General features: G+C 45.6%; 2 protein-coding genes and 1 long non-coding RNA gene across 10 annotated transcripts in view; 2 read left to right on the top strand and 1 right to left on the bottom strand.

Annotated features, from left to right (window-relative positions):
• Nucleotides 1-7,170: 7,170 nt before the first annotated feature.
• Nucleotides 7,171-25,102, top strand: part of LOC107178932 (zinc finger protein 558) — a 27,677-nt gene continuing 9,745 nt past the window's right edge. For 2 of the 5 annotated variants that reach the window (XR_006214638.1, XM_042978084.1), the window contains exons 1-4: nucleotides 7,171-7,253; nucleotides 14,165-14,285; nucleotides 14,845-14,933; nucleotides 15,577-15,703. Coding sequence is in view for 4 of the 5 variants with exons in the window: in XM_042978084.1 (XP_042834018.1) it covers nucleotides 14,255-14,285; nucleotides 14,845-14,933; nucleotides 15,577-15,703 (247 nt within the window). In the remaining variant the exon portion in view is untranslated. Of the gene's footprint in view, nucleotides 7,254-7,780; nucleotides 7,868-13,617; nucleotides 14,031-14,164; nucleotides 14,286-14,472; nucleotides 14,934-15,294; nucleotides 15,704-25,102 lie in introns of those variants that run through there. The other 3 variants (XM_042978085.1, XM_042978086.1, XM_042978087.1) reach the window with 3 other exon arrangements.
• The window catches only part of LOC102968890 (zinc finger protein 558), a 101,785-nt gene continuing 83,873 nt past the window's right edge, over nucleotides 7,191-25,102 (top strand). The window contains exon 1 of one of the 2 annotated variants that reach the window (XM_042978094.1): nucleotides 7,191-7,253. The gene's annotated coding sequence lies outside the window, so the exon portion shown is untranslated. Of the gene's footprint in view, nucleotides 7,254-7,805; nucleotides 7,868-25,102 lie in introns of those variants that run through there. The other variant, XM_042978093.1, reaches the window with a different exon arrangement.
• LOC122236568 overlaps nucleotides 24,684-25,102 on the bottom strand; it is a 17,120-nt gene continuing 16,701 nt past the window's right edge. For all 3 annotated transcript variants that reach the window (XR_006214640.1, XR_006214639.1, XR_006214642.1), the window contains one exon: nucleotides 24,684-24,724. This is a non-coding gene — a long non-coding RNA (uncharacterized LOC122236568). The remainder of the gene's footprint in view (nucleotides 24,725-25,102) is intronic.

Genomic DNA, 25,102 nt, shown 5'->3' with positions numbered 1-25,102 from the left:
TGTGCCCTCACCATTCTGTGGGTTTTGCCTTGGTAAGGTCACAATGACTCCTTTGTTACTAGACCCAGCAGGAACTTTTCAGTGTTCATATGATCATATGATCTTTAAGTGGAAAACTTTTAAGTATGTTTGCAGCAACTTACATACGGGACTCCTATTTCACAGCTGTGAGTCATTTACAATGTAAATATAGAGCAGGTACATCCAATAAAACTCAATTTACAAACCGAGGTTGTGTTGTGAGTGGAAAGTGCAAACTGGATTTCTGATAGCACACAAAAATACGTCAACTATCTCTATTAATTTCTACACTGATTGCATGCACAGATGAAAATATCTTGGCGATAATGTTTTAAAATATGCTATTAAGATTAGTTTCACGTGTTTATTTTTAGCTTTTTAAAGGTGGCTGCTAAATAAAAATTTCAAGTCCGTAGTAAAGAGTGCTTAGCGGTCCTACTGACAGCACTTTTTAAGCCATGTGTAAAAATAAAGCCCAGAGCAAAATATCTGGGAAAAATTTTCCCAAGGAGAGGGGTCTACCTTGACCCCACAGCAAGATGCAGAACACACACACACACACACACACACTCCGAAGCAGACATCGGCCCCAGAATACCACCACTATTTCTCAAATGCCATGAGGTTTCCCTCCCACACAGTCCAAACTGGACTTGATCTCAAGAGAGACGTTGGAAGTTTACATAATTTACCAATTAGGAAGAGCCAAACCAGAGACTAAGCGTCAAGACTTTTTGTGACTTGTCCATCCTTGGCTTCTCTTATAAATTCAATAGGTTTGGAAATATTTTTCAGGGAGGGTCATTTTTAAAAAACACACAGTAAATGTAAATAATAATTACTGTAGCCAATACTTGAAAATAAGAGGCTAGAATGCGAATATCATTAATATCAAATCACTACTGGGTTTGTGAGTCAGGGAACAGACAAGATTGGATTGACTTGGGCTCATTAGGCTGATGCTGATTGCGTTTGTTGACACAGAGAAGAAAACTTATAGTGTGCACAGTTAGCAGGGTCCAAGAAGCCCCAGTAATTCCTGGGTAGAATCAGAGAAGAGGACACAGGACAGAACAGGTATCTTAGGGTGTGATTTTGCTTGGGAATATCAGTAGGATGCTGTGTGTGACATAGGTGATGCATTCATCAATGTTGCTCGTTCATTTACCCATCGTTTGTTATTGAGTACTTTCTACATACATCAAGGCACTTGTTCCTGCCCTCTCGAGCTTACAGTCAGTGCCAGAAGAATTTATAAATGTTATGTATGATATACAGATATAGCACTTGAGATATGGCAGGTGTTCCAAGCATTTTTCAAACATTAACTCCTTTAATGGTCTCTATGACCTTACAAAGTAGGTACACGTGTTATCATGCCAGTGACAGATGGAGAAACTGAGACACAGATAAGGCAAGCCACTTGCCCAAGGTTGAAGATGTAGTAAACGGTAGAGCTGGAACCCAGGCCTGTCCTGAGAGGTATTCTGTGCCATGTCCCCTTCTTGTAATTCTCATCTCTGAGTTTATATATCAGACACACGGGCCACACGCCCACAGGTGTTGCAAATATTATCTTATATATCCCTGGTGATGTCAACAGGAAGTAGTTACCAGCATGAACCCCATCGTTGTTTGTTTGTTTTTTTTTATGTTTATTTATTTTTGAGAGAGAGACAGAGCGTGAGCAGGAGAGGAGCAGAGAGAGAGGAAGACACAGAATTGGAAGCAGGCCCCAGGCTCTGGGTAAGGCAGGAAATGAGGGGAGGGGGTGCCTTCCTGGGCAGGAGCAGGCTGTTAGGTATAGGAAACCTGGCAATCCATCAGGTTCATACCCCAGGTCATGGCTGGCAGGATGGAAAGGTGAGTTCTCCATACCAAGCACCTCTACCCACATGTTCATCCCAACTCTCAAGGTGCCATCTTGTTCCCTCCCTGGCTGGAAGGTCTATGCAGATGCTTCTCTGTGTTGGGTCTTGGGAGCAGAACTGGTGGGCCCCATTTCCTCCTGTGGTGGTGTTCACGCAGGACACTGAAACCTCCTTCCAGTAAAAGCTTTCAGGATTAAAATAGGTCCCAGTGGAAACAGGCATTCAGGTTTTATCTCCTAAATCTCTATCACATTTTTAGGCTTTTGAACAGTAAACCACTCAGATACATTATATGTTTACTCATTCAGATCTTAGAAAACAAACTGTTTTACTTCTATCAAGAGATTTTCTCCTCTCCTTTTAAGAGTCCCTGTCTACAATTACCCTCGGCCATCAAGACTCACAGATAAGTGCTCTGTCTTGGATTAAGGGCTGTCCTCAAGGATTTTCCTACTAAATTTAGCCATGTTATCCATCTTTGAGTACATGGCAAGCATATCTTCTATTGCTTCAGTCACTCCTCTAGCCTGGAAAGCTCATTTCCTAAGAACTTTTCAGCCCACCCTTCATTTACTTTCCATGTGTTTTTTAAAAATTTTTTTTTAACGTTTATTTATTTTTGAGACAGAGAGAGACAGAGCATGAACGGGGGAGGGTCAGAGAGAGGGAGACACAGAATCTGAAACGGGCTCCAGGCTCTGAGCTGTCAGCACAGAGCCCGACGCGGGGCTCGAACTCGTGAACCATGAGATCATGACCTGAGCCGAAGTCGGCCGCTCAACTGACTGAGCCACCCAGGCGCCCCCTCCATGTTTTGTTTCATCAACTGACAGTATAAACATTCATATTCGGGTAAAATATCTAAGTTATGCACGCTTTATCCATAAACTATTTAGAAAAGTTTTTAAATTTAAATTTTAGCTTCAAAACTTTTTTCTGAACTCAGACATTAGCCACATTTTAAAAGACATAAATATATTCTCCTTAAACAATTTTAAATAATCATTTTACAACTTATTTGAATGCTAACTTTATCAAATACTAAACTTCCATATATATAAGGGATTGTTTCTGGAACCTCCGTATCCCTCTTCAATTTGATGGGGTTTTTCCTCCCACAACAAACTTTAGAGAATCTTTTGGTGTATTATTTTTCCATATCCTCCTTTGTGGTTCATTCCCCCCACCCCCAGAAAAGTTCTTCTCTTTGAAATATTTTGCTTCCTTGTGAATTTGAGAACATCTCCACCATCCAAAAGTTATATTATGGTTCTATTCTAACTTTATTACATTGAATCAAATATTTGGGGTGAAAATGAGCTCTTTACAATATTGTGACCATTGATAAATACAGTATATTTGTATTTAATCGTTGATTTTATTTCCTTTTTAATATTTTATCATTTTTTAAATTATCCATCACATTTGTTTTAGAATGTATAGATGTTATTATTGTCATTATTACCTTATTTCTGATTGCTTTGAGTTTATTTTCCTCTTTAAAATTCCTTGAGGGGCGCCTGGGTGGCTAAGTCAGTTGCGCGTCCGACTTCAGCTCAGGTCATGATCTCACAGTTCGTGGGTTCGAGCCCCGCGTCAGGCTCTGTGCTGACAGCTCAGAGCCTGGAGCCTGCTTCGGATTCTGCACCTCCCTCTCTCTCTGCCCCTCCCCCACTCACACTCTGTCTCTGTCTCAAAAATAAATAAAAACATTTTTAAAAATTAAAACAAAAAAATTTTTAAATGAAATTTCTTGAGGTGGGAGCCTAGATTATTGATTTCAGACATTTCCTCTTTCCTTTTTTCCCCCTAATGTTTACCCATTTTTGAGAAAGAGAGAGAGAGCACGAACAGGAGAGGGGCAGAGAGAGAGGAGGACAGAAGATCCGAAATGGGCTCTGCCCTGACAGCAGAGAGCCTGATGTAGGGCTCAAACCCAGGAACCATGGGACCATGACCTGAGCTGAAGTCAGATGTTCAACAGACTGAGCCTCCCAGATGCCCCACACCACATTTTCTTTATTCTTTCATCCAACAATGTACAATTAGGTTGTTCCAACTTTGGCTATTGCAAAAACTGCTGCAGTGTGTTTTCTCAAATGTTTTCCTGGAACTTAGTGAGATTGAAAAAATCTTTTTCTTATATACATCAGCTAATGTCATGAATTACTTTCCTAAATTTCTAGAGTTTAAATATTTGCCACTTTATAGATAAATCTTGCCTAATTGTGATTTGTGTTGATATTAGTTCATTAATAATTTAAGAGTTTTCTCATCACGTATTTTTCCATAACAGCTTTCTGTGTGTGTGTTCAGGGAGTTTGCGTATGATATGGGGATTCCCTAATTCTTGAATATGTAGTAGCGTTTTCTAGTAAACTTTTAGGATAGGAAGTGTCTTCCTAAGTCTGAGGCAGAGAGCAGAAAAATAATGTGATTGCTCTACTTAACTATATTCAAAGAAAACTGTAGTTTTATTCAATCATTAAAAATCTTTTTTAATGTTTATCTTTAAGAGAGACAGAGTCAGAATGCAAGTGGGTTAGGGGCAGAGAGAGAGGGACACACAGAAGCAGAAGCAGGCTCTAGGCTCTGAGCTGTCAGCACAGAGCCCGACGCGGGGCTCGAACTCACGAGCCGTGAGATCATGACCTGAGCCGAAGTCGGACGCTCAACCGACTGAGTCACCCAGGCACCCCTTATTAAATCATTTTTTACATACTCATTGTTTATTTGTTAGAATGGCACATATTATTTTATTAGTGAAAAGAGAATTCAATAAATAATTTTAAAATAAGACGCTATTGAGAACTTCTAAGAAATATGAAAATTTTAGCAATTTGCTACCATCAATTTCTTCATTTGTTAAATGGTGAGAGAGATAATAGCATCTTCCTTACAGATTTGCTGTGAAAATACTCAGGAGTGATGTACCTAAAATGCTTATCAGGTACATTGGAAAGTAATGCTCTCTTCATTTTTCCACAAGGATGATTATAGCTTTTTTTTTAATGCTTGAAGATTGAAGTTTTCAAAATACATTCTATTGTTGCAAAGTGAATCATTTTTATAAATTCTCCTTACAGTTTGATGACCACTTTGAAATACAAACTTAGGCTTCTGGCCTTGTGTGCATGTGTGTGTGTCTGGCTATACGCCTATGTCTTAAATAATACTTAAAGCCTTGTAATGAAAAGCTACTCTCCTCATTCTTTTCTGACTCCCAGAAACAACTTCTTTAGTTTTCTGGTTGTACCTCTGTATTTCTAAATGAGCTCCTTATACAGTGATTTCATTTTTCAGCTTTTGACTTTTTCTAATTACTTATCTGAAAAAAATAGCATGTAGTTCTCTTACATATCTTAGGACACAATCCCCTTGTCCGATACAATTATTTAATGAATTAATACAAACCAAAATTCAACGTCTGTTGTTTTATCACATAAATGTTTAGCACTTTATGACATGTGAATCCTATCCATTGATATGCCATGTAGGATAATATGAAGACATTTCTTGTTTTTTCTTTTGACCTTAAATTTTTTTTTAAGTTCATTCATTTTTGAGAGACAGAGTGGAGGCGGGGAAGGGGCAGAGAGAGAGGGAAACACAGAATCTGAAGCAGGCTCCAGGCTCTACGCTGTCAGCACAGAGCCCAACGCAGGACTCTAGAACCCACCATCCGTGAGATTGTGAGATCATGACCTGAGCTGAAGACAGACCCTTAACCGCCTGAGTCACCAAAACATCCCAATCTTTTGACGTTTTAAATGGTAAAATTCTCATTTCCTTTTCTTTTTTTCCTATCAATTCATCACTGGTTTATCCCTCTTCACCAGAAATTTAAGTCTCTTTTCAGTAGATCCAGATGCATGAGACGGTTTATCCATTTCTGTTGTTGCTTGGGGACATCCCTATTAGGCTTGAGCATATTACCTCCGTGTTGGGGTTATTACTGAGGATGACCATTATACACAATGCTTGCTAGCTAAAATGTAACACGGGGATTTCTGGTCTACTGCACGTAGGCTTGGGAGGGGCGTGGGTCTCTTGGAATGTCCCGGGCCTGCGTAACCGGCCAGGGCCAGCCTTCCCAGGTGTTTTTGCAGTCCTTGCGGAATTCCGGAATTCCGTTATCTATACATTGTATACAAAGTTTAACAAAACAGTAGGACACATAACCCTTGCTGCTTATCTCCGATTTGATTTGTCTCTTGGGATTGTTCACCTTCAAGTCGTGCATCTTTTTAGCCTGCCTGAAATGTTACACGCCCTCTGTACACAACAAGCCAGCCGAGATTTGTGATTGGCCTGACTCTGCAATAAATGAGAATACAAGTGAGGCGAACAGGATCTTGGTCTTCGTCTGCGAACGTTGACCTCCATGCCTTCTCCTCTTTCTTAGCAAACTGTGGAGTAATCTTTCATCCATCGGCGCAGGGTTTGCTGGCCATTCCCAGCATATATGCATATACACACTATATCTATAAAAATGGAAGAGAAGAGGAGGTCTATCTCTGGGCAAAGGACTGAGAGACCGTGCTGGGAGTGAGGGTATTTTACTGCCTTGTGAATGTATGACCTAGTACCCTCCCTGTCCCCTCAAAATTCTTAAAATGGCGCTAAGGCAAGTTGTAGAGAAACGAATATACGTATGGTCTCATTTTTAAATAAAGACAGCAAACATATACAAAAAATTAAAAGCCCTAAATATGAGCACGTCGTTCTACAGCGTTATGTGAGGCTGTGTGAACCTGCAGAAAGGACTGCAGAAAAGTTGCTTCTTGGGCAGCCTGCTGCTAGTACGGTCTAGGCACCCACGGGAAGCCCCGCCTCCAGCCCCGCCCCTGGAACTGATTTCCTCCCACTGTCCCGCCCACCCGCCGAGCCTATTCCAGCCACACCCCTGCCCCGGGAATTGGTTTCCCTCGGCTACAACCCCGCCCACAGCCACGCCCCGGAACCAGTCTCCGCCCACCTCCCCGCCCGCCGTCACCCCGTTCCCGCCCACAGCCCCACCCACGGACCTGAACTCGGCCCGTCTGCCTGGCACCGCCCACAGCCCGCCCCTAGGACTGGTCTCCGTCCCTGGTGCTGACGCAGCCCAGGGCCGTGGGGCCCTCCCTCAGAGAGCTAGAAACCCTCGCCCCAGGCTGGGGTGCGCGGCCGTGGCCCCCGCCCGCCCCCACCCGGAGCCCCTAAACGCCCGTCTCCGCCGCGGCTCGACAGAGACCGGAACTGGGGCGAGAGGCGGCCAGCCCGAGACCGGAAGCGGAAGCGTGGGGCGCTGCCGTGGAAGGAGCCTGCGGGGCCGGCTGCGTGGGGTGCGCCGTCTTCTTCGCGCGGGACCGGCTTCACGTGGTATGTTTGGCCTCAGCGCAACGGGCCGGACTCGGTGCGCGGCGGGCAGTCCGGGGGGTCCGGTAGGCGCCCAGGGAGGGGCGAGGGCCGCGGGCATTCCCGGTCACGGGCTCTGGCGTCCCCGCGTCCCCCCGTCTGTAACCGGAGCCCCGTTTCCTCCCTGGGCTGTTGCCTCCGGTCAGTCCCAGGCTGCGGTTCCTCCCGACTCCGGGCGCCGCTGCCTCCTCCTTTGAGGGGTGATTTCCACCTCCCCCCTCTCCCCCAGAGGACTTTCAGCAGTGTCTGGAGGCATTGTTTGGGTTGTACAAATGGGGGTGTGGGGAGGCCAGGGATGCTGCTGAGCATCCCACAGTGCACGGAACAGCCCCCCACAACGAAGCGTTATCAATAGTGCCGGGGTCGGGAGGTCTGCTCTAGGGCCTTAAAAGCTCTGAAGTCCTGATCAAAGTCAGCTGAGTCGCTTCTCGGCGCCCTTAAGTAACAAGCCCGTGTTTAAAGTGTCTGGAGTCACCGTAAAATCTTGATCCAGCCAGATGAGTTGAGCAAGTCACATGCACACCCAGCATGACACTGCTTTCTCCCACTTGGGGTGCAGATGGCTACGTGGAAATCAGGTAAATCCAGTCACGGCCAACGTTGACACTTTAAGTAAATGAAAACGAAACAAAGATGAATGGGTGGTCTTTCTATCCAAGAACGATTACTTCCTATCAAAAGGCCTCAAAAGCGGTCTTCGTGCCTTCTCCCCCCCCCCCCCCCCCCCAGTCTGTGTTAAAACCAGCTTCGAGATCCCACCAGCCTTGAAGTGTGCCATCCTCCCTGATCCGTGGGTTTCTGTGTGACCAGGTGAGCACCGCAAGGACCTTGTCACAACAGGTGCCAGCAACCTCCGCTATGCAGAGGAGAGCTCTTAGTGGGTTTTCATGCTGCTCTGGTTGTAAACGCAAAGAGCCACTAAGAGGGAGGGTATCCTAAGAAAAATTATTTGTCTGTTTGATAGATTACGTTCAAAGGAAGGATACTGAGGTGCATGTGGTTATGTGTGTGGAAATAAGGCAGTAAATGCACTTATATGCAAATAAGTACACATTAAACAAATATGTAAATGAATGTAACCGTAGAGAAATGCAGACTTTCTTGCATTCCATAATACTAGAAATTTCAGGATTTTATATAGAAACATAAATATATACATTTTTTACATGTACATTAAGGTTACAAGACATCCCACTAAAGATAAGCAGGACTACTCAGCCACAGTCCTTAGACCCATTCGGTTTGACCTCTCAAGCCCTACAAATCCTCCACAGAGGTTCAAAATATAGGCACATAGTGGGGTGGGGGGGAGTGCTTAGGACTTCTTTCTGTTAGTAATTAATTTAAAACCGAATTGACCAGCAACAAGATGTATTTTGAAGAAGTGATTTTCATTTCTTTATTTACTTAATGAGATTTACAATTATTTGGGGGAATATACAGCAACTTGTAGGTCGCAGGTTAGGGCACTAGTTTCCACAAAGATTGCCCTCTCTACCTTGCCTTTTGGTGGACAAGGAATTAACTTTATTTCTTCAAACTTCTCTGAGATAACAGTCTGGCGATTCACATCATAGAGGATTCTGTTAAGTAATCTATTTAAGTGTTAGGTTTTACTAATTACATGTATGCGTGCGTGTCCCTTTTTTGTTCTCGCTTTCCTGTAATGTTCTGGAGGGGGGATGTTTGTTTGTCACGCAGTAGGTATCCTTTGAGTGCACAGTTTATGGCGACCAACCATCCTTGTGTATTGGAGAGTAAGAGGATTGCCAGGACATAGGACATTTAGTGTTCAAACCGGGACAGTTCTGGGCAAACCAGGATGGCTCAGCATCCCCGGGAGCCAGGCCCTGAGCCAGATGCATAGAGACCTGGGAGAACCAAGAAGACCTTTTTCCATGTCCATGGAATTTACATTCTAATAGGGAATCGTGATTTTAAGTAATTAATGACCGGAGTGATGTGGGAGCTTGGCCCAGAGGGCTCGGTGGCGGAAACAGGGAAGCCTTCTGGAGAAGGACGGATATTTACCTGGAGAGCTGAGGTTGGGGTCAGGTTGAACTAGCTGTAGGGTTAGCTGGAGTGAGCATGTGGGAGTGTTTTCAAGAGAGCGTTTCAGGCCAAGGGAACCGCATGAAGATAACCCCTGAGGCAGGAGAGAGCCTTGTGTGCTCCACGAGCTGGGAGGACAGGAATGGCTGGGCCGAGACAACAAAGTTGGGGGGCAGGGGGTGCGCCAGCCCAGAGCAGGGTAGGCTGGACCAGATCAGGTGTTAGATTAGACTCTGTTCTAGGACCAGTGGAAAGACACTAGAGATGTGAGCCCTGGGAGGATGTGAGTCACAGCTGGTCTATGCATGTGGGTTAAAATGGACTTCGGATTAAGAAGGAAGACTTGATGGGGCACCTGGGTGGCTCAGTCTTCAGGTTAAGCATTTGACTTCGGCTCAGGTCATGATCTTGCGGTTTGTGGGTTCGAGCCCTGCATCAGGCTCTGTGCTGACAGCTCAGAGCCTGGAGCCTGCTTCAGGTTCTGTGTCTCTCTCTCCTCCCTCTCTGCACCTCCCCTGCTAGTACTCTCTCTCTCTCAAAAATAAATAAACATTAAAAAAAATTTTTTTTCAAAGAAGGAAGACTTAAGAGGCAAGACAAGGAGTGGTAAGAAAAAGTTTAGGAATAAGATGATTGTTCCCTAGGCTTGATGATGGTTGTGGAGAAAGAAAGAAATGGGAAGAAGAGACCCAGGAGCGTAGAACTGAGAAAATGTACGATGCTTTCATTCATGCTTGTATTTTGTGTGATGGGACAGGGCACGTACTATGCCCCTAGTTCCTGTCCATGCAAACCTGCAGGCATCCCCTCACCCGAGTCCATGCTTTGCCCCCACTTTGCCACCCACAGGCCCCCTCCTCCGCATCCTGAAAGCAGTCGGGCCTGAGTGTGTCCACAGCTGCCCTGTCCATGGCGGTAGCCACTAGTCACCTGGAGCTATTTTAATTAAAACAATGGGAAGAGTTCCTTTTCTCGGTCCTACTGGCCACGTTTCAAGTGCTCAGTAGCCACACGTGGCTTGTGGCTGCCAACTGGACGGAGCAGAATTAGAGGACATTTATGTCATCACTGAAAGTCCCGTTGGGCAGCACTGATGAGTGATCCATCATCCAGCACTGACATACATCCAGGAGCAGGAGTCACTGAATCTGTAAACTGAGCAGAGACCCCTCCTGCCTTCTTGTGAGGTTTCACCTGCCAGGAGACCTTGATGGGGGGACTCGGAGCCTAAAAGTGCCCCAGGCACCTTCTCAGTCTGCTTTTCCGCTTGGGGCCCTGGGGGTGGCTGGATCCCAGCCCTCTGACTCCTCAGCTCAGTGACTGGAACTCATCCTAACTGCAGATTGGGTCTCCGGTGGGGAGAAAGGAGACATCCTCCACCTGCAGAAGGTAAGGAGGGTCCACGGCAGTTGTCTGGGTCTGTTGGACTCACACCAAGCCTTAGGGAAGGTTTGGTGTGAGAGGCTGTATTCGTTTACTGGGGCTGCTCTCGCCACTTACCGGTACTTAGTGGCTTAAAGCAGCACAGATTTCACCTGCCGTTCTGGAAGTCAGAAGTCCGAAATGGGTCAGCAGGGCTGCATTCCTTCTGGAGGTTCTAGGGGAGACTCGGTGTCCATGTGTTTTCCATCTCGTAGAGGCCTCCTGCATTCCGTGGCTTGTGGTTCCTTCCTTCACTTAAAGCCAGTGGGTAGCATCCTCAGATCTCTCTGTCTCTGTCTCTCTCTCTGTCTCTGTCTCTCTGTCTCTCTCTCTCTCTCTCTCTCTCTCTCTCTCTCTCTGACTCCTGCTTGCATCACCAACACCTTCTTCTCTGACCTGACCTGACCTTCTTACCTCCCTCTGGTAAGGACTCTTGTGATGACATTGGGCTCACCTGGATACTCTCCCCATCGCAGGATCCTTACTTTAATCACATCTGCACAATCCCTTTTGCTATGGAAACTCACATATTCACAGATTCTGAGGAGTAGAATACGGACACCTTTGGGGCACGGGCATTAATCTGTCTGCACACAGGCCTGGGAGGCAAAAATGCCCCGCAGCTCTTTCTTCCCACCCGGCCCAACCAGACCCTTAGCGGCCAAGGTTCCCCTCCCTGCTCATACAGACCCTTTATCGCTTGTATCTTTTGGGTACAGGGAAGGCACACAGAGAGACCTCAGGAAGCTGGTTTTATGGAGTGACATTTGATTCCCTAACTCCAGAGAAAAGAGGTATTCATTCCCTTTTTATAAAAAGGAAACATTCCATATACACTGCTTCGAACATTGATTTTTTTTTCCCCACTTACATTTATTGGAGGGGCACCTGGGTAACACAGTCGGTTGAGTGCCGACTCTTGATTTTGGCTCAGGTATTATGTCACGGTTCATGGGATCGAGCCCCGAGCTCCATGTTGTCAGCACAGAGCCTGCTTGGGGTTCTCTATCTCCCTCTCTCCGCACCACTCCCTGCCGCCCCCCCCCCCGCCAATAAATAAATAAACTTAAATTTTTTTTTTAAATATTGGAGATAAGAATCTCTATCAATACCTAGGGATCATCTCTTTCTTTTTTGGCTGCATGTTTCTTCATTCTGTGGATATTCCGTAGTTTATTGCACTAATTCCCTATTGATGCTCAGTTTTATTGTTTCCAGTCCTTTGATGTTACACGTAAGGCCATTGTGAATAATCACAGCCTGCCTTTTAGTATTTGTGTATCCTTGAGATCGGTTCCTAGGAATGTGATTGGCAGGGAAAGGGTAAATGATTTTGCATTTTGCATCAAATTGACAATTTTCCTTCCGTAGGAATTGGGCCCCAGTCGCGTATGAAAGTGCCTTTTCAGACATCCTTGCCAATAAAAGATGTGGTCCACCAGGTCTTTGTCGATCTGGCAGATTAAAAATGGTGTCATCGTAGCTACAGTCTCCCATCTCTGTGGTTATGAAGATCAATGGTGATTCTGTCAAGGGTGGCGTCCTTGAAATGGTAGTGGTGGAAGCCAGAGTGTCCTGGGTTGAGGAGCCAGTGGGACGTGAGAAAATGAGACAGAGTGAAACACTTTCCCTGGGCTCACGGAGAGAGACTGGTACCAGAATGAAGACTGCCCTTACGATAGATTTATTTCACTACTAAAAACACTGCATGGGGTTTGAATGAGGCAGCGCCGTCTGCGCAAAGTGAGGGTGTGTGTATCTGTTGCCACCTAACCGATTGTCCCAAACCTCGGTGACTTAAAACGATGATGATCATGTATCAGATCTCATGGTCTTTGTGGTTCAGGAGTTCAGGACCGCTTCGCTAGAAGGTTCTGGCTCAGGGACTTTCCTGAGTTCCTAGCGGGCTATCAGCCGGGCTGCAGCCATCTGGAGCCTGGACTGGTGCCGAGGGTTCAAGGCCAAGGCGGTTCGCTCCCAGGCGGGCACGTCAGTGGTGCTGCTGGAGGGAGGCCTCGGTTCCTCCCCAAGTTGGTCCCTCCATGGGGCTGCCCAAGTTCCTTGTAACGGGGCTTCCCCCGGAGCAAGCGGTGCGAGAGACCAAGCGACGCTGCAGTGCCTTGAAGCACCCAGCCTGGGAAGTCGCCCCCAAGGCACTCTTGTGACCCGGGTCAGCCCGACGCGGGCGGGTGTGGACACCAGGAGGCTTGGGTCATGGGGGCCAGTCAGGAAGCTGGTTGCCGTGGAGGGCGGAGGGGAGGGTGTGCGAGGGGTAAAGAGATTAGAGGCCTGATGGTGGGGAGCCGCACGGACTTACAGGATGTCCTGCAGGGTCAAGGCTGTTTGCATGTTGGTGACCGTGCTTCCCCAGAGGTGGCGGCATGACAGCCCCACCGCGGGCAGGTCCCCCGGACGCTGCCATGGAGCCGGCAGGTCATTGGAACTGGGCCGGGCGCAGCTCTGCTGGGCAGGGGCGCGGGCAGGGTGTATGGATGAGGAATGTGTGAGTGAGGGGTGATGAAATCCAGGGGGGGAAGCGTGAGATGAGAACAGGACGTGCCTGAGGCCTGATGAAGTAGCGGGGGGCGGGGGAGAGTCCTCTGTGTGGTGAAAGAACACGTGTAAGGGGCGCCGGGGTGGCTCAGTCAGTCGAGCGTCTAACTCTCCATTTCGGCTCAGGTCACGATCTCACAGTTCGTAGGATCGAGCCCTGCATTGGGCTCTGCGCTGGGTGTGGATCCTGCTTGAGATTCTCTGTCTCCCTCTGCACCCCCGCCCCCAACTCACACTTGCCCTCTTTCTCCCTCTCTAAAAAAACAAACAAACAACAACAAAAAAAACACATGTAGGGAAAGAAAACATGAACAAGGACAACGTTTGGGAGGCTGGATTCAGAGAGACCTTTCTCAGCTATTGTTTTAGGTGGCAGAATAGTGTCAGGTGATGACAGGGTCGAGGGTGGCGCCCAAGGTGGAAGGGGACGAACTCGTTACACCGAGGGTCGTCCTCACGCACCCTGACGTCACCCGTCATCTGAGGGCGGTGGGGCTGGGGGAGGCAGACTAGTATCAGCCGTCATCATCTCCAGTAACTAAAGGGTCGGACCTGGGAATGTGTTTGTGACAGCCACCTGCATGGGAAGAATGTGCCCTGAGACTCAGGGAAGCTGGGGATTTAGGTGGGGTGGCGGAGGCGTGTCCCGGTCGAACCGTTAGGACCCAAGAGGACGAGCTCTGGCTTCGCCAGCCCTGGTTCATCACCTGCTAAGTAAAGACCCAATACTGGGGACCCCACCTGCATGTTGAAGGAGGGCACAACGGGCAGGCTAAGATGGGTTGGTCCGCGGAAGCCCGCGGTGGGAGAGAGGCTGTGAAGGCTTCCTGTTGTCCCTTTTCCACCAGGGCCCGGCCTGAGCGCGCTGTGCCGACCAGAGGAGCGTCCGGGTTCTTCCGCTGCCCGTTGTCCGGGGAAATTCCTGTCTGAGTCACAGGATGGCGGCCGTGGTTCTGCCCCCCACTTGTGGTAAGTCGGGGGGCCCTCAGAGTCCAGGCGGTAAAGGCCCCTGCACCACGGAGCGGGAAAGGAGGGGCCGAGCGGTGAGGCCGGAGCGGAGCCAGATGCCCGGGGGTCACCGGTCCCCGATGTGGTTCTTGGGATTTGGGATTTTGGTGGTTCGAGTGTCTGTGGAGATGTCACCTGTGTGGTGAGTATGGGAGAGCCTCTGAACCGTATCTCTGATTCTTTCTGTAAACTTGGAAAAATAACAGTGGTGTCCCTTGAACTTCAGTTTCTTCATCTGTGAAATGGGACTAATAATCTCTTCCTCCAGGTCAGTAAGACCCTTGGCCCTATTTCCTGGCCCTGGGTCCTGCGTGAGACCGGGCCACTCTGACACGTGTCCTGTGAAAGCTGTGTGTGTGTGTGTGTGTCCACCCACACTGTGTGGGGTGGTCATGGGTGTGGCCGTGCGTGTGCGTGTCGGGGTGTGGTCACGTGCAGGTCGGTGGGGAAGCCCCCAGACTGGCGAGTGCTGGCATACAGAGCCGTGCTGGGCTCTCCTGACTCCTTTCTTCTTCTCCAGCTCAGCCTTCCCTGTACTCAGCCTCTCCTCGGAACGGACGCACGGAGGAGGAAGGGTTGGCTAAGGGCTTCCTGACCGGCTGGTTACCGGTGAGTCACTACTCTTTTTTCCAAGTCATTGTTCCTTTGACCAGAAGCTGAATTTGTTCTCCTCCAGTGACCCGGAGCCTCTTGGCCAAACCAGGTGTCCAGAGGGCCCCGGGTCTCCGGGCATCTGATGGAGGGTCAGGGGCCCCCCCAGGCAATGTCGTGTTGGTCAACGTTTTCTACGTTGCCGAGGTTCCTCCAGGGTCACCGTCTCCATCACGTTCTGCAGAGAGGTTTTTAGGGGAGACTGAGGAAGACCTGACTGTGTCCTAAACTCAAGTACTTGGTGACAGCTGTGGGGGAAACGCTCACCCATTTACCAGGTGTTTCTCTGATCTCCGCCATGTCCCCGGCCTATACTCAGCCCTGCAGATGGAGGGAGATCAGCTTGCAGGACTCCGCAGTCTCACTGGAATAAGAGAATCACCTCTGTGTTAGGGGCACGTTCACCGTGGGAGCGGGCACAAGCAGACAGGGAGGAGCACCGCAGGCTGAGCGCAGAAGCGGTTGAGAGCAGAGCTCAGAACCCCGCCCACACATCTTGCGCTTTGGGTTCCCGGCCCCCGGTCCCATCGTCCTCTGCCCTTTTCCTGGCCACTTGGTGGGGATGGTCCTTGCCTAAGCCGTGATGTTTGTGACGGTTCAGCACTCGGTGACCTTCGAGGATGTGGCCGTGGAGTTCACCCAGGAGGAGTGGGCCCTGCTGGACCCTTCTCAGAGAACACTGTACAGAGACGTGATGCAGGAGAACTGCAGGAACCTGGCCTCGCTCGGTAAGCCTGACCTCATCCCTGCGTTTACTTAGTCCCGTAACGAGACTTTATTTGTCGTAGACTCTGGGTCTAGAGTTCTTTCTCGTCCAGCAAGAGAGCGGGACACAGGATTAAAAATGCGAGAGAGATGGCTCATGTCCAGGAGAAGCCAAGAGCCCCGATTAAGGGTCCTTGCTCCATTTTTATTAGGATCAGAAGGCTTACAAACGTGGCAATGGACGTGCACAAGGAGACCGTGAATCTGTGAACATTAACTCATGGGCGTGAGGGAAACGGGGTCTTGAAGATATGCGGGGTTAGGGGTTTGGGTTGATACAAAACAAAGTCCTGGCACCTGGCTGAAGGTTGTTTACAGCAGATGTGAGGCCCCACCTCTGTTTACCTAAACTTGCCGAGGGGGACAAGACAGACAGAGCATGCTACCTCAGGGTCACCAAGGCACCTTTCTTTTGCTAATTAGCTCCGCTCTGGGCAACTTGGCCCAGCACTGGTCTAAAGTCCTGTTTTCCTGTTTTTACCCTTCCTTCCAGTGAAAGCAGCTTTCTGCTACAGTACTACCTTGGGGGGCGCTTCCGCCCTGAACATATAATCTTGTTTACCTCATACACCTTTGGTCTATCCTGGAGCCTTTGCCCCGCCCTCTCTATACCTATTTACCTAATCTTGTTTACCCAAACTTGGGTGTGTACATCCTATGGCTTTCTAATTCTTTCTGCCTTGTTAACCCATCGGTGCAAGCCCAGGGAATTCCTAAGCTTATTTCCCACAATATTCCCCACATTATTGTCCTTTTTTTTTTATTTTAAATTGAGGTGACATTCACATAACATAAAAGTCACTGTTTTAATTATTAAAAACTCCTTTAATGTTTGTTTATTTTTGAGAGAGAGAGAGAGAGAGAGAGAGAGAGAGAGAGAGTGGGGGAGGGGCAGAGAGAGACACACACACAGAATCAGGCTCTGTGTCAGGCCCCAGGTTCTGAGCTGTCAGCACAGAGCCCGATGCGGGGCTGGAACTCACAGAACTGTGAGATCGTGACCTGAGCCAAGGACACTCAACCTACTGAGCTGCCCAGGCGCCCCTGTTTTAGCTATTTTTTTTTTTAATTTTTAAGTGTTTATTTATTTTACAGAGATTGAGAGACAGAACACAAGCAGGGGAGGGGCAGAGAGAAAGGGAGACACAGAATCTGAAGCAGGCTCCAGGCTCTGAGCCGTCAGCACAGAGCCCGACGCAGGGCTCGAACTCACAAACCGTGAGATCATGACCTGAGCCGAAGTCAGATGCTTAACCGACTGAGCCACCCAGGAGCCCCTGTTTTAGCGGTTTCTAAGTGTACAATTCAGTAACTTTTGACATAGTAGTATTGTTGTGCAACCATCAACGCTATCTAATGTCAGAACATTGTCATCACCCCTCACCCCCTCCCCGGGAAGTGGCCAGGACCCGTTACCTTCCCCACAGCCCCCTGCTGCCAACCACCCATTTGCCTTCCATTTCTCTGGGTTTGCCTGCTCAGAACATTTCCTGCCAGCGGCATTGTGATCTCTTTGATCCGGCTCCTTTCAGGCAGCGGAATTAATGTTCGAAGGTCTAGCAGTGTTGCACCATTTTGTGGATTGGCCACGTCTTTAAAATTCACTCATGGGTTGATACACATTTGGGTGGTTTCCATTTACTGGCTGTTACAAACCTTGCTGCTGAGAATATTGGTGCACGGTTTGTGCAAACACGTGCTTTCGGCTTTCTTGGGTATGTGTCAGAGCGGAATGCTGGGTCATATATCAGTAGGTTTAGCTTTTTGAGGAACTGCTGAACTGTCTTCCCCAGGAGCTGCGCCAGGGTGGGAGGGTTCCGATTTCCCCACATCTGCCCCAACATTTGTGCCTCTGATGGTAGCCGTCTTCATGGTTATGAGGCAGTATTTCTTTTCGTTGTCGCCCTGATTTGCGTTTCCCTCATGACTGATGACATTGAGCACTTTTTCATGTGTCGGCTGTTCTGGATCTTCTGTGGAGAACGTCTGTTCAAGTCCTTGGCCCGGTTTGGAATCGGTTGCTTGTCTTCGTCTTGGATTATACACATTCATTATATGTCGTGAATACTGGTCCCTTGTCCAGAATATGATTCAGAAATAATTTCTCCCAGTTGGTGGCGTATTTTCATTTTCTTGATAGTGTCCTTTGACACACAACAGTTTTAATTTTTTTTAAGTTTGTGTTTGAATTCCAGTTAGTTAACATACAGTGTAATATTAGTTTCAGGTGTACAGTGTATTGATTCAACACTTCCATACCACACCCGGTACTCATCACGACAAGTGTGCCTCTTAATCCCCATCCAAACCGCCCCCCGACCCACAACACACGCGCTCACCACCCTTCTGGTAACCATGAGTTTGTTCTCTGTGGTTAAGAGTCTGTTTCTTGGTTTTCCCCTCTTTCTCTCCTTCTCTCTTTTTTTCCTTTTGCTCATTTGTTTTGTTTCTTAAATTCCACGTGTGAGTAAAATCACATTTTTCCAAAGAAGACATCCAGATGGCCAACAGACCCACGAAAAGATGCTCAACGTCACTCACCATCAGGGAAATACAAGTCAGAACCATGATGAGACACCACCTCACACCTGTCAGAATGGCTGAAACCAACGACACAAGAAACAACAGGTGTTGGGGAGGATGTGGAGAAAGGGGACCCTTGTGCGCTGATGGTGGGAAGGCAAAGTGGCGCAGTCCCCCTGGAAAACAGTTCGGAGGTTCCTTAAAAATAGAACTACCCCATAATCCAGCAATTGCTCTACTAAGCATTTACCCAGAGGATAAAAAAAAATACTGATTTCGAAGGAGCACACATACCCCAATGTTTATAGCAGCACTATCTACAATTCCCGAATTATTGAAACAGCCCAAATGTCCATGGACAGATGAATGGATGAAAAAGACGTGGTGTGTGTGTGTGTATGTAGACACACACACAATGGAATATTACTCAGCCATAAAGAATGAAATCTTGCCACTTGTAACGAAGTGGATGGAGCTAGAGAGTATTATGCTAAGTGAACTAAGAGAGAGTTTTAACTTTTATGAAGTCCAATTTATCTCCTTTTTTTTTTCTTTTTTTGCTTGTCCTTTACTATCATACCTCAAAAATTCTTGCCAAATCCACCAAGGCTATGAACATTTACCCCTGTGTTTTCTTCCAGGAATTTTCTAGTTCTCTTCAATTAGGTCTTTGGTCCTTTTGGAGATAATTTTTTATGTGGCTTCATTCTTTTATCTCTGTTTACCCAGTTGCCCAGCATTGCTGTAGAAGACTATTCTTTCCCCCAGTGAATTGTTTTGCTGCCTTGTCCTAAGTTGTGTGACCACAGACTTTACGAGTTTACACTCACTCAGTTCTCGTCCATTGATCTCTGCATCTCTCCTTGTGCAAGTACTGTAGTGTGTTCTTTACTATTGCTTTGAAGTAAGCTTTGATGTCAGGAGGTGTGAGAATTCCTAATTCGTTCTTTCTCAAGACTGTTTTGTCTGTTCAGCATCCCTTGCAAATCCATGTGAGTTTAAGGATCAGTTTGTCCAGGAGCGCCTGGGTGGCTCAGTCGGTTGAGCGTCCGACTTCAGCTTGGGTCATGATCTCACACTCTGTGAGTTCGAGCCCTGCGTCGGGCTCTATGCTGACAGCTCAGAGCCTGGGGCCTGTTTCAGATTCTGTGTCTCCCTCTCTCTCTGACCCTCCCCTGTTCATGCTCTGTCTCTCTCTGTCTTAAAAATAAATAAACGTTAAAAAAAATTTTTTTTTAAAAAAGGATCAGTTTGTCCATTTTGCAAATAAAAGCTGTTGGAATTTTGGTAACAATTGCACTGAATCTGTCGATTGCTTTGGTTGTATGGAAGCTATGAACCACGGGAATCTACCCCCAAAACCAAGAGCACACTTGCATACTGTATGTTAGCCAACTTGACAATAAACTATATTTAAAAAAATTTACAATTCTGTTGTAATTGGTCTGTAATTGTTACATCTTCTAGATAATTTGACCTTTTAATCACTAAATAAGATCCTTCTTTGTGTCTTGTAGCAGATTTTGTCTTAAAGTCTATTTTGCCTGAAATTAACATAGCTACACTCTCTTTTGGCTGCTGTTTACATGGAATCTATTTTTCCATCTATTGACTTTCAACCTCTTAGTATGTTTGTTTGTTTGTTTTTGCTTACCTTTTTTTTGTATATTAAATATAATTTATTGTCAAATTGGTTTCCATACCACACCCAGTGCTCATCCCAACAGGTGCCCTCCTCAATGCCCATCACCCACTTTCCCCTCCCTCCCACCCCCCATCAACCCTCAGTTTATTCTCAGTTTTTAAGAGTCTCTTATGGTTTTCCTCCCTCCCTCTCTAACTTTTTTCTCCCTTCCCCTCCCCCATGGTCTTCTGTTAACTTTCTGAGGATCCACATATGAGTGAAAACATACGGTATCTGTCTTTATCTGCCTGACTTATTTCACTTAACATAATATCCTCCAGTTCCATCCATGTTGCTGCAAATGGCCAGATTTCATTCTTTATCGTTGCCAAGTAGTATTCCATTGTATGTATAAACCACATCTTCTTTATCCATTTGTCAGTTGATGGACATTTAGGCTCTTTCCATAATTTGGCTGTTGTTGAAAGTGCTGCTATAAACATGTGGTACATGTGCCCCTATGCATCAGCACTCCTGTATCCCTTGGGTAAATTCCTAGCAGTGCTATTGCTGGGTCATAGGGTAGTTCTATTTTTAATTTTTTGAGGAACCTTCACACTGTTTTCCAGAGCAGCTGCACCAGTTTGCATTCCCACCAGCAGTGCAAGAGGGTTCCCGTTTCTCCACATCCTCTCCAGCATCTATAGTCTCCTGATTTATTCATTTTAGCCACTCTGATGGGTGTGAGGTGATATCTGAGTGTGGTTTTGATTTGTATTTTCCTGATGAGGAGCGACGTCGAGCATTTTTTCATGTGCCTATTGGCCATCTGGATAGTCTTCTTTAGAAATGTCTATTCATGTCTTCTCATTTCTTCACTGGATTATTTGTTTTTTGGGTGTGGAGTTTGGTGAGTTCTTTATAGATTTTGGATACTAGCCCTTTGTCTGATATGTCATTTGCAAATATCTTTTCCCATTCCGTTGGTTGCCTTTTAGTTTTGTTGATTGTTTCCTTTGCGGTGCAGAAGCAAATTACTTATTACTTATTACTTATTACTTATTACTTATTACTTTGGCTGCTCAGGGGCTTTTGTAGTTCTATACAGGTTTTAGGATTGATTGTTTTAGCTTTAAGAAGATAGCTGGTGCAATTTTGATTGGAATTGCATTGAATGTGTAGATTGCTTTGGGTAGTATTGACATTTTAACAATATTCTTCCAATCTATGAGCATGGAATGTTTTTCCATTTCTTTGTATCTTCTTCAATTTCCTTCATAAGCATTCTATAGTTTTCAGCACACAGATCTTTTACATCTTTGGTTAGGTTTATTCCTAGATATTTTACGGTCCTTGGTACAATTGTGAATGGGATCAGTTTCTTTGTCTTTCTGTTGCTTCCTCATTGGTGTATAAAAATGAAACCGATTGCTGTACATTAATTTTGTACCATGCAACTTTGCTGAATTCATGTATCAGTTCTAGCAGACTTTTGGTGGAATCTGTCAGGTTTTCCATGTATAATATCATGTCACCTGCAAAAAGTGAAAACTTGACTTCATCTTTGCCACTTTTGATGCCTTTGATTTCCTTTTGTTGTCTGATTGCTGATGCTAGAACTTCCAACACTATGTTAAACAACAGCGGTGAAAGTGGACATCCCTGTCGTGTTCCTGATCTCAGGGGGAAGGCTCTCAGTTTTTCCCCATTGAGGCTGATATTAGCTGTGGGCCTTTCATAAATGGCTTTTATGATATTTAAGTATGTTCCTTCTATCCCGACTTTCTCAAGGGTTTTTATTAAGAAAGTATGCTGAATTTTGTCAAATGCTTTTTCTGCATCGATTGACAGGATCATATGGTTCTTTTCTTTTATTAATGTGATGTATCACATTGCTTGATTTGCTAATGTTGAACCAGCCCTGCATCCCAGGAATGAATCCCACTTGATCATGGTGAATAATTCTTTTTATATGCTGTTGAATTCGATTTGCTAGTATCTTGTTGAGAAGTTTTGCATCCATATTCATCAGGGATATTGGCCTATAGTTCTTTCTTGTTTTTTGCTGGGTCTCTGTCTGGTTTGAAATCAAAGTAATGCTGGCTTCATAGAATGAGTCTGGAAGCTTTTCTTCCCTTTCTATTTCTTGGAACAGCTGGAGAAGGATAGGTATTATCTCTGCTTTAAACGTCTGGTAGAACTCCCCAGGGAAGCCATCTGGTCCTGGACTCTTATTTGTTGGGAGATTTTTGATAACTGATTCAATTTCTTCGCTGGTTATGGGTCTGTTCAAGCTTTCTGTTTCCTCCTGATTGAGTTTTGGAAGTGTGTGGGTGTTTAGGAATTTGTCCATTTCTTCCAGGTTGTCCAGTTTGTTGGCATATAATTTTTCATAGTATTCCCTGATAATTGCTTGTATTTCTCAGGGATTGGTTGTAATCATTCCATTTTCATTTGTGATTTTATCTATTTGGGTCCTCTCTCTTTTCTTTTTGAGAAGCCTGGCTTAAGGTTTATCAATTTTGTTTATTTTTTCGAAAAACCAACTCTTGGTTTCATTGATCTGCTCTACTGCTTTTTTGGATTCTATATTGTTTATTTCCGCTCTGCTCTTTATTATTTCTCTTCCTCTGCTGGGTTTGGGGTGTCTTTGCTGGTCTGCTTCTGGTTCCTTTAGGTGTGTTGTTAGATTTTGTATTTGGGATTTTTCTTGTTTCTTGAGATAGGCCTGGATTGCAATGTATTTTCCTCTCAGGACTGCCTTTGCTGCATCCCAAAGCATTTGGATTGTTGTATTTTCATTTTCATTTGTTTCCATATATTTTTTTTTATCTCTTCTCTAACTGCCTGGGTGACCCATTCATTATTTAGTAGGATGTTCTTTAACCTCTATGCCTTTGGAGGTTTTTCAGACTTTTTCCTGTGGTTGATTTCAAGTTTCATAGCATTGTTATCTGAAAGTATGGTATGCATCATGCATGGTATGATCTCAATTTTTTATACTTATTAAGGACTGTCTGTAACCTAGTATGTGATCTATCTTGGAGATTGTTCCATGTGCACTCAAGAGGAAAGTGTATTCCGTTGCTTTGGGATGCAGAGTTCTAAATATATCTGTCAAGTCCATATGATCCAATGTTTCATTCAGGGCCCTTGTTTCTTTATTGATACTGTGTCTAGCTGATCTATCCATTGTTGTAAGTGGAATATTAAAGTCCCCTGCAATTACCACATTCTTATCAATAAGGTTCCTTATGTTTGTGATTGTTTTATATATTTGGGGGCTCCTGTATTTGGCGTATAAACATGTATAATTGTTAGCTCTTTCTGATGGATAGACCCTGTAATTATTATATAATGCCCTTCTTCATCTCTTGTTACAGCCTTTAATTTAAAGTCTAGTTTGTCTAAGTATGTCTACTCCAGCTTTCTTTTGACTTCCCGTAGCATGATAGATAGTTCTCCATCCCCTCACTTTCAATCTGAAGGTGTCCTCAGGTCTAAAATAAGTCTCTTGTAGACCGCAAATAGATGGGTCTTGTTTTTTATCCATTGTGATACCCTATGACTTTTGGTTGGCGCATTTAGTCCATTTACATTGAGTGTTATTCTAGAAAGATATGTGTTTAGAGTCATTGCGATGTCTGTAGGCTTCATGCTTGTAGTGGTGTCTCTGGTACTTTGTGGTCCTTGCAACATTTCACTCACAGAGTCCCCGTGAGGATCTCTTGTAGGGCTGGTTTAGTGGTGATGAAGTCCTTCAGTTTTTGTTTGCTTGGGAAAACCTGTATCTCTCCTATTCTGAATGACAGGCTTGCTGGGTAAAGGATTCTTGGCTGCATATTTTTTTTTCTGTTCATCACATTGAAGATGTCCTGCCGTTCCTTTCTGGCCTGCCAAGTTTCAGTAGAGAGGTCTGCCACTACCCTTATGTGTCTACCTTTGTATGTTAGGACCCGTTTATCCCTAGCTGCTTTCAGAATTCTCTCTTTATCCTTGTGTTTTGCCAGTCTCACTATGGTATGTCGTGCAGATGATCAATTCAAGTTACGTCTGAAGGGAGTTCCCTGTGCCTCTTGGATTTTAATGCCTTTTTCCTTCTCCAGGTCAGGGAAGTTCTCAGCTATGATTTGTTCAAGTACTCCTTCAGCTCCTTTCTCTCTCTTCTTCTTCTGGAATTCCTATGATATGGATATTGTTCCATTTGATTGCATCACTGAATTCCCTAACTCTCCCCTCATACTCATGGATTTTTTTATCTTTTTCTCAGCTTCCTCTTTTTCCATAATTTTATCTTCTAATTCACCTATTCTCCCCTCTGCCTCTTCAATCTGTGCTTTGGCTGTCTTCATTTTATTTTGCACCTCACTTACAACATTTTTTGTTCCTCATGACTATTTCTTAGTCCCTTGATCTCTCTAGCAATAGATTCTCTGCTGTCCTCTATGCTTTGTTCAAGCCTAGCAATTAGTTTTATGACTATTCTCAACTCTTGCTCAGTTATATTGCTTAAGTTGGTTTTGATCAATTTGTTAGCTGTCACTCCTTCCTGGAATTTCTTTTGTGGAGAATTCTTCCGTTTCATCATTTTGGCTAGTTTTCTGTCCCTGATGAGTTTTAAAAGCTTGCTGTGTGCTTTGTACCTGCAAGCACCGCTATATTAAAGGGAGGGTGGTGGGGGGTCATACACTGTCCAGGGCCTGGCCCTTCAGGAGGTGTTTTTTGGAGAGTGTTACTTGCTCTCTGTTGTTATGACTTTGGTTATTTTATTTCTCTACTCGTAGTGATGTTTTGGACCCTCCACCAGGTGTGCTTTGATTTGTTCCTTGGAATCGCCCTGGAAAGGAAAACAGGAGACAAAAACATGTAAACACAGAAATAAACCAAAAGAAAAAACCCAAAACACCGACTACAAGTAAAGAACAGGGTGGAGGCGGTGCTGACGGAAGAGCAGATACGAAGAGAAACGACAGGAGCGGAGGAGAAAGAAAAAATAAACATTGACTAGGCAGAGAGACTAAAAGGCTTAATCCATAGAGAAAGGAAAATAAAGAAGGAGGCGGGGAAAATGAAACAAAGATAAAGTTACCCAGACAGAGAAACTATACAGCTCGATTATTCCAGAGAGAGAGAAAGGAGTGTAAAGAAGGAGAAGAAGGAGGTGTAGAACATGTATCAAGACAATGGATTAAATATGTCTGTTCAGACAGACCAA

This window comes from Panthera tigris, chromosome A2, assembly GCF_018350195.1.
Source record: "Panthera tigris isolate Pti1 chromosome A2, P.tigris_Pti1_mat1.1, whole genome shotgun sequence".
NCBI lineage: Eukaryota > Metazoa > Chordata > Mammalia > Carnivora > Felidae > Panthera > Panthera tigris.
This window is presented reverse-complemented; position numbering and strand designations above follow the sequence as displayed.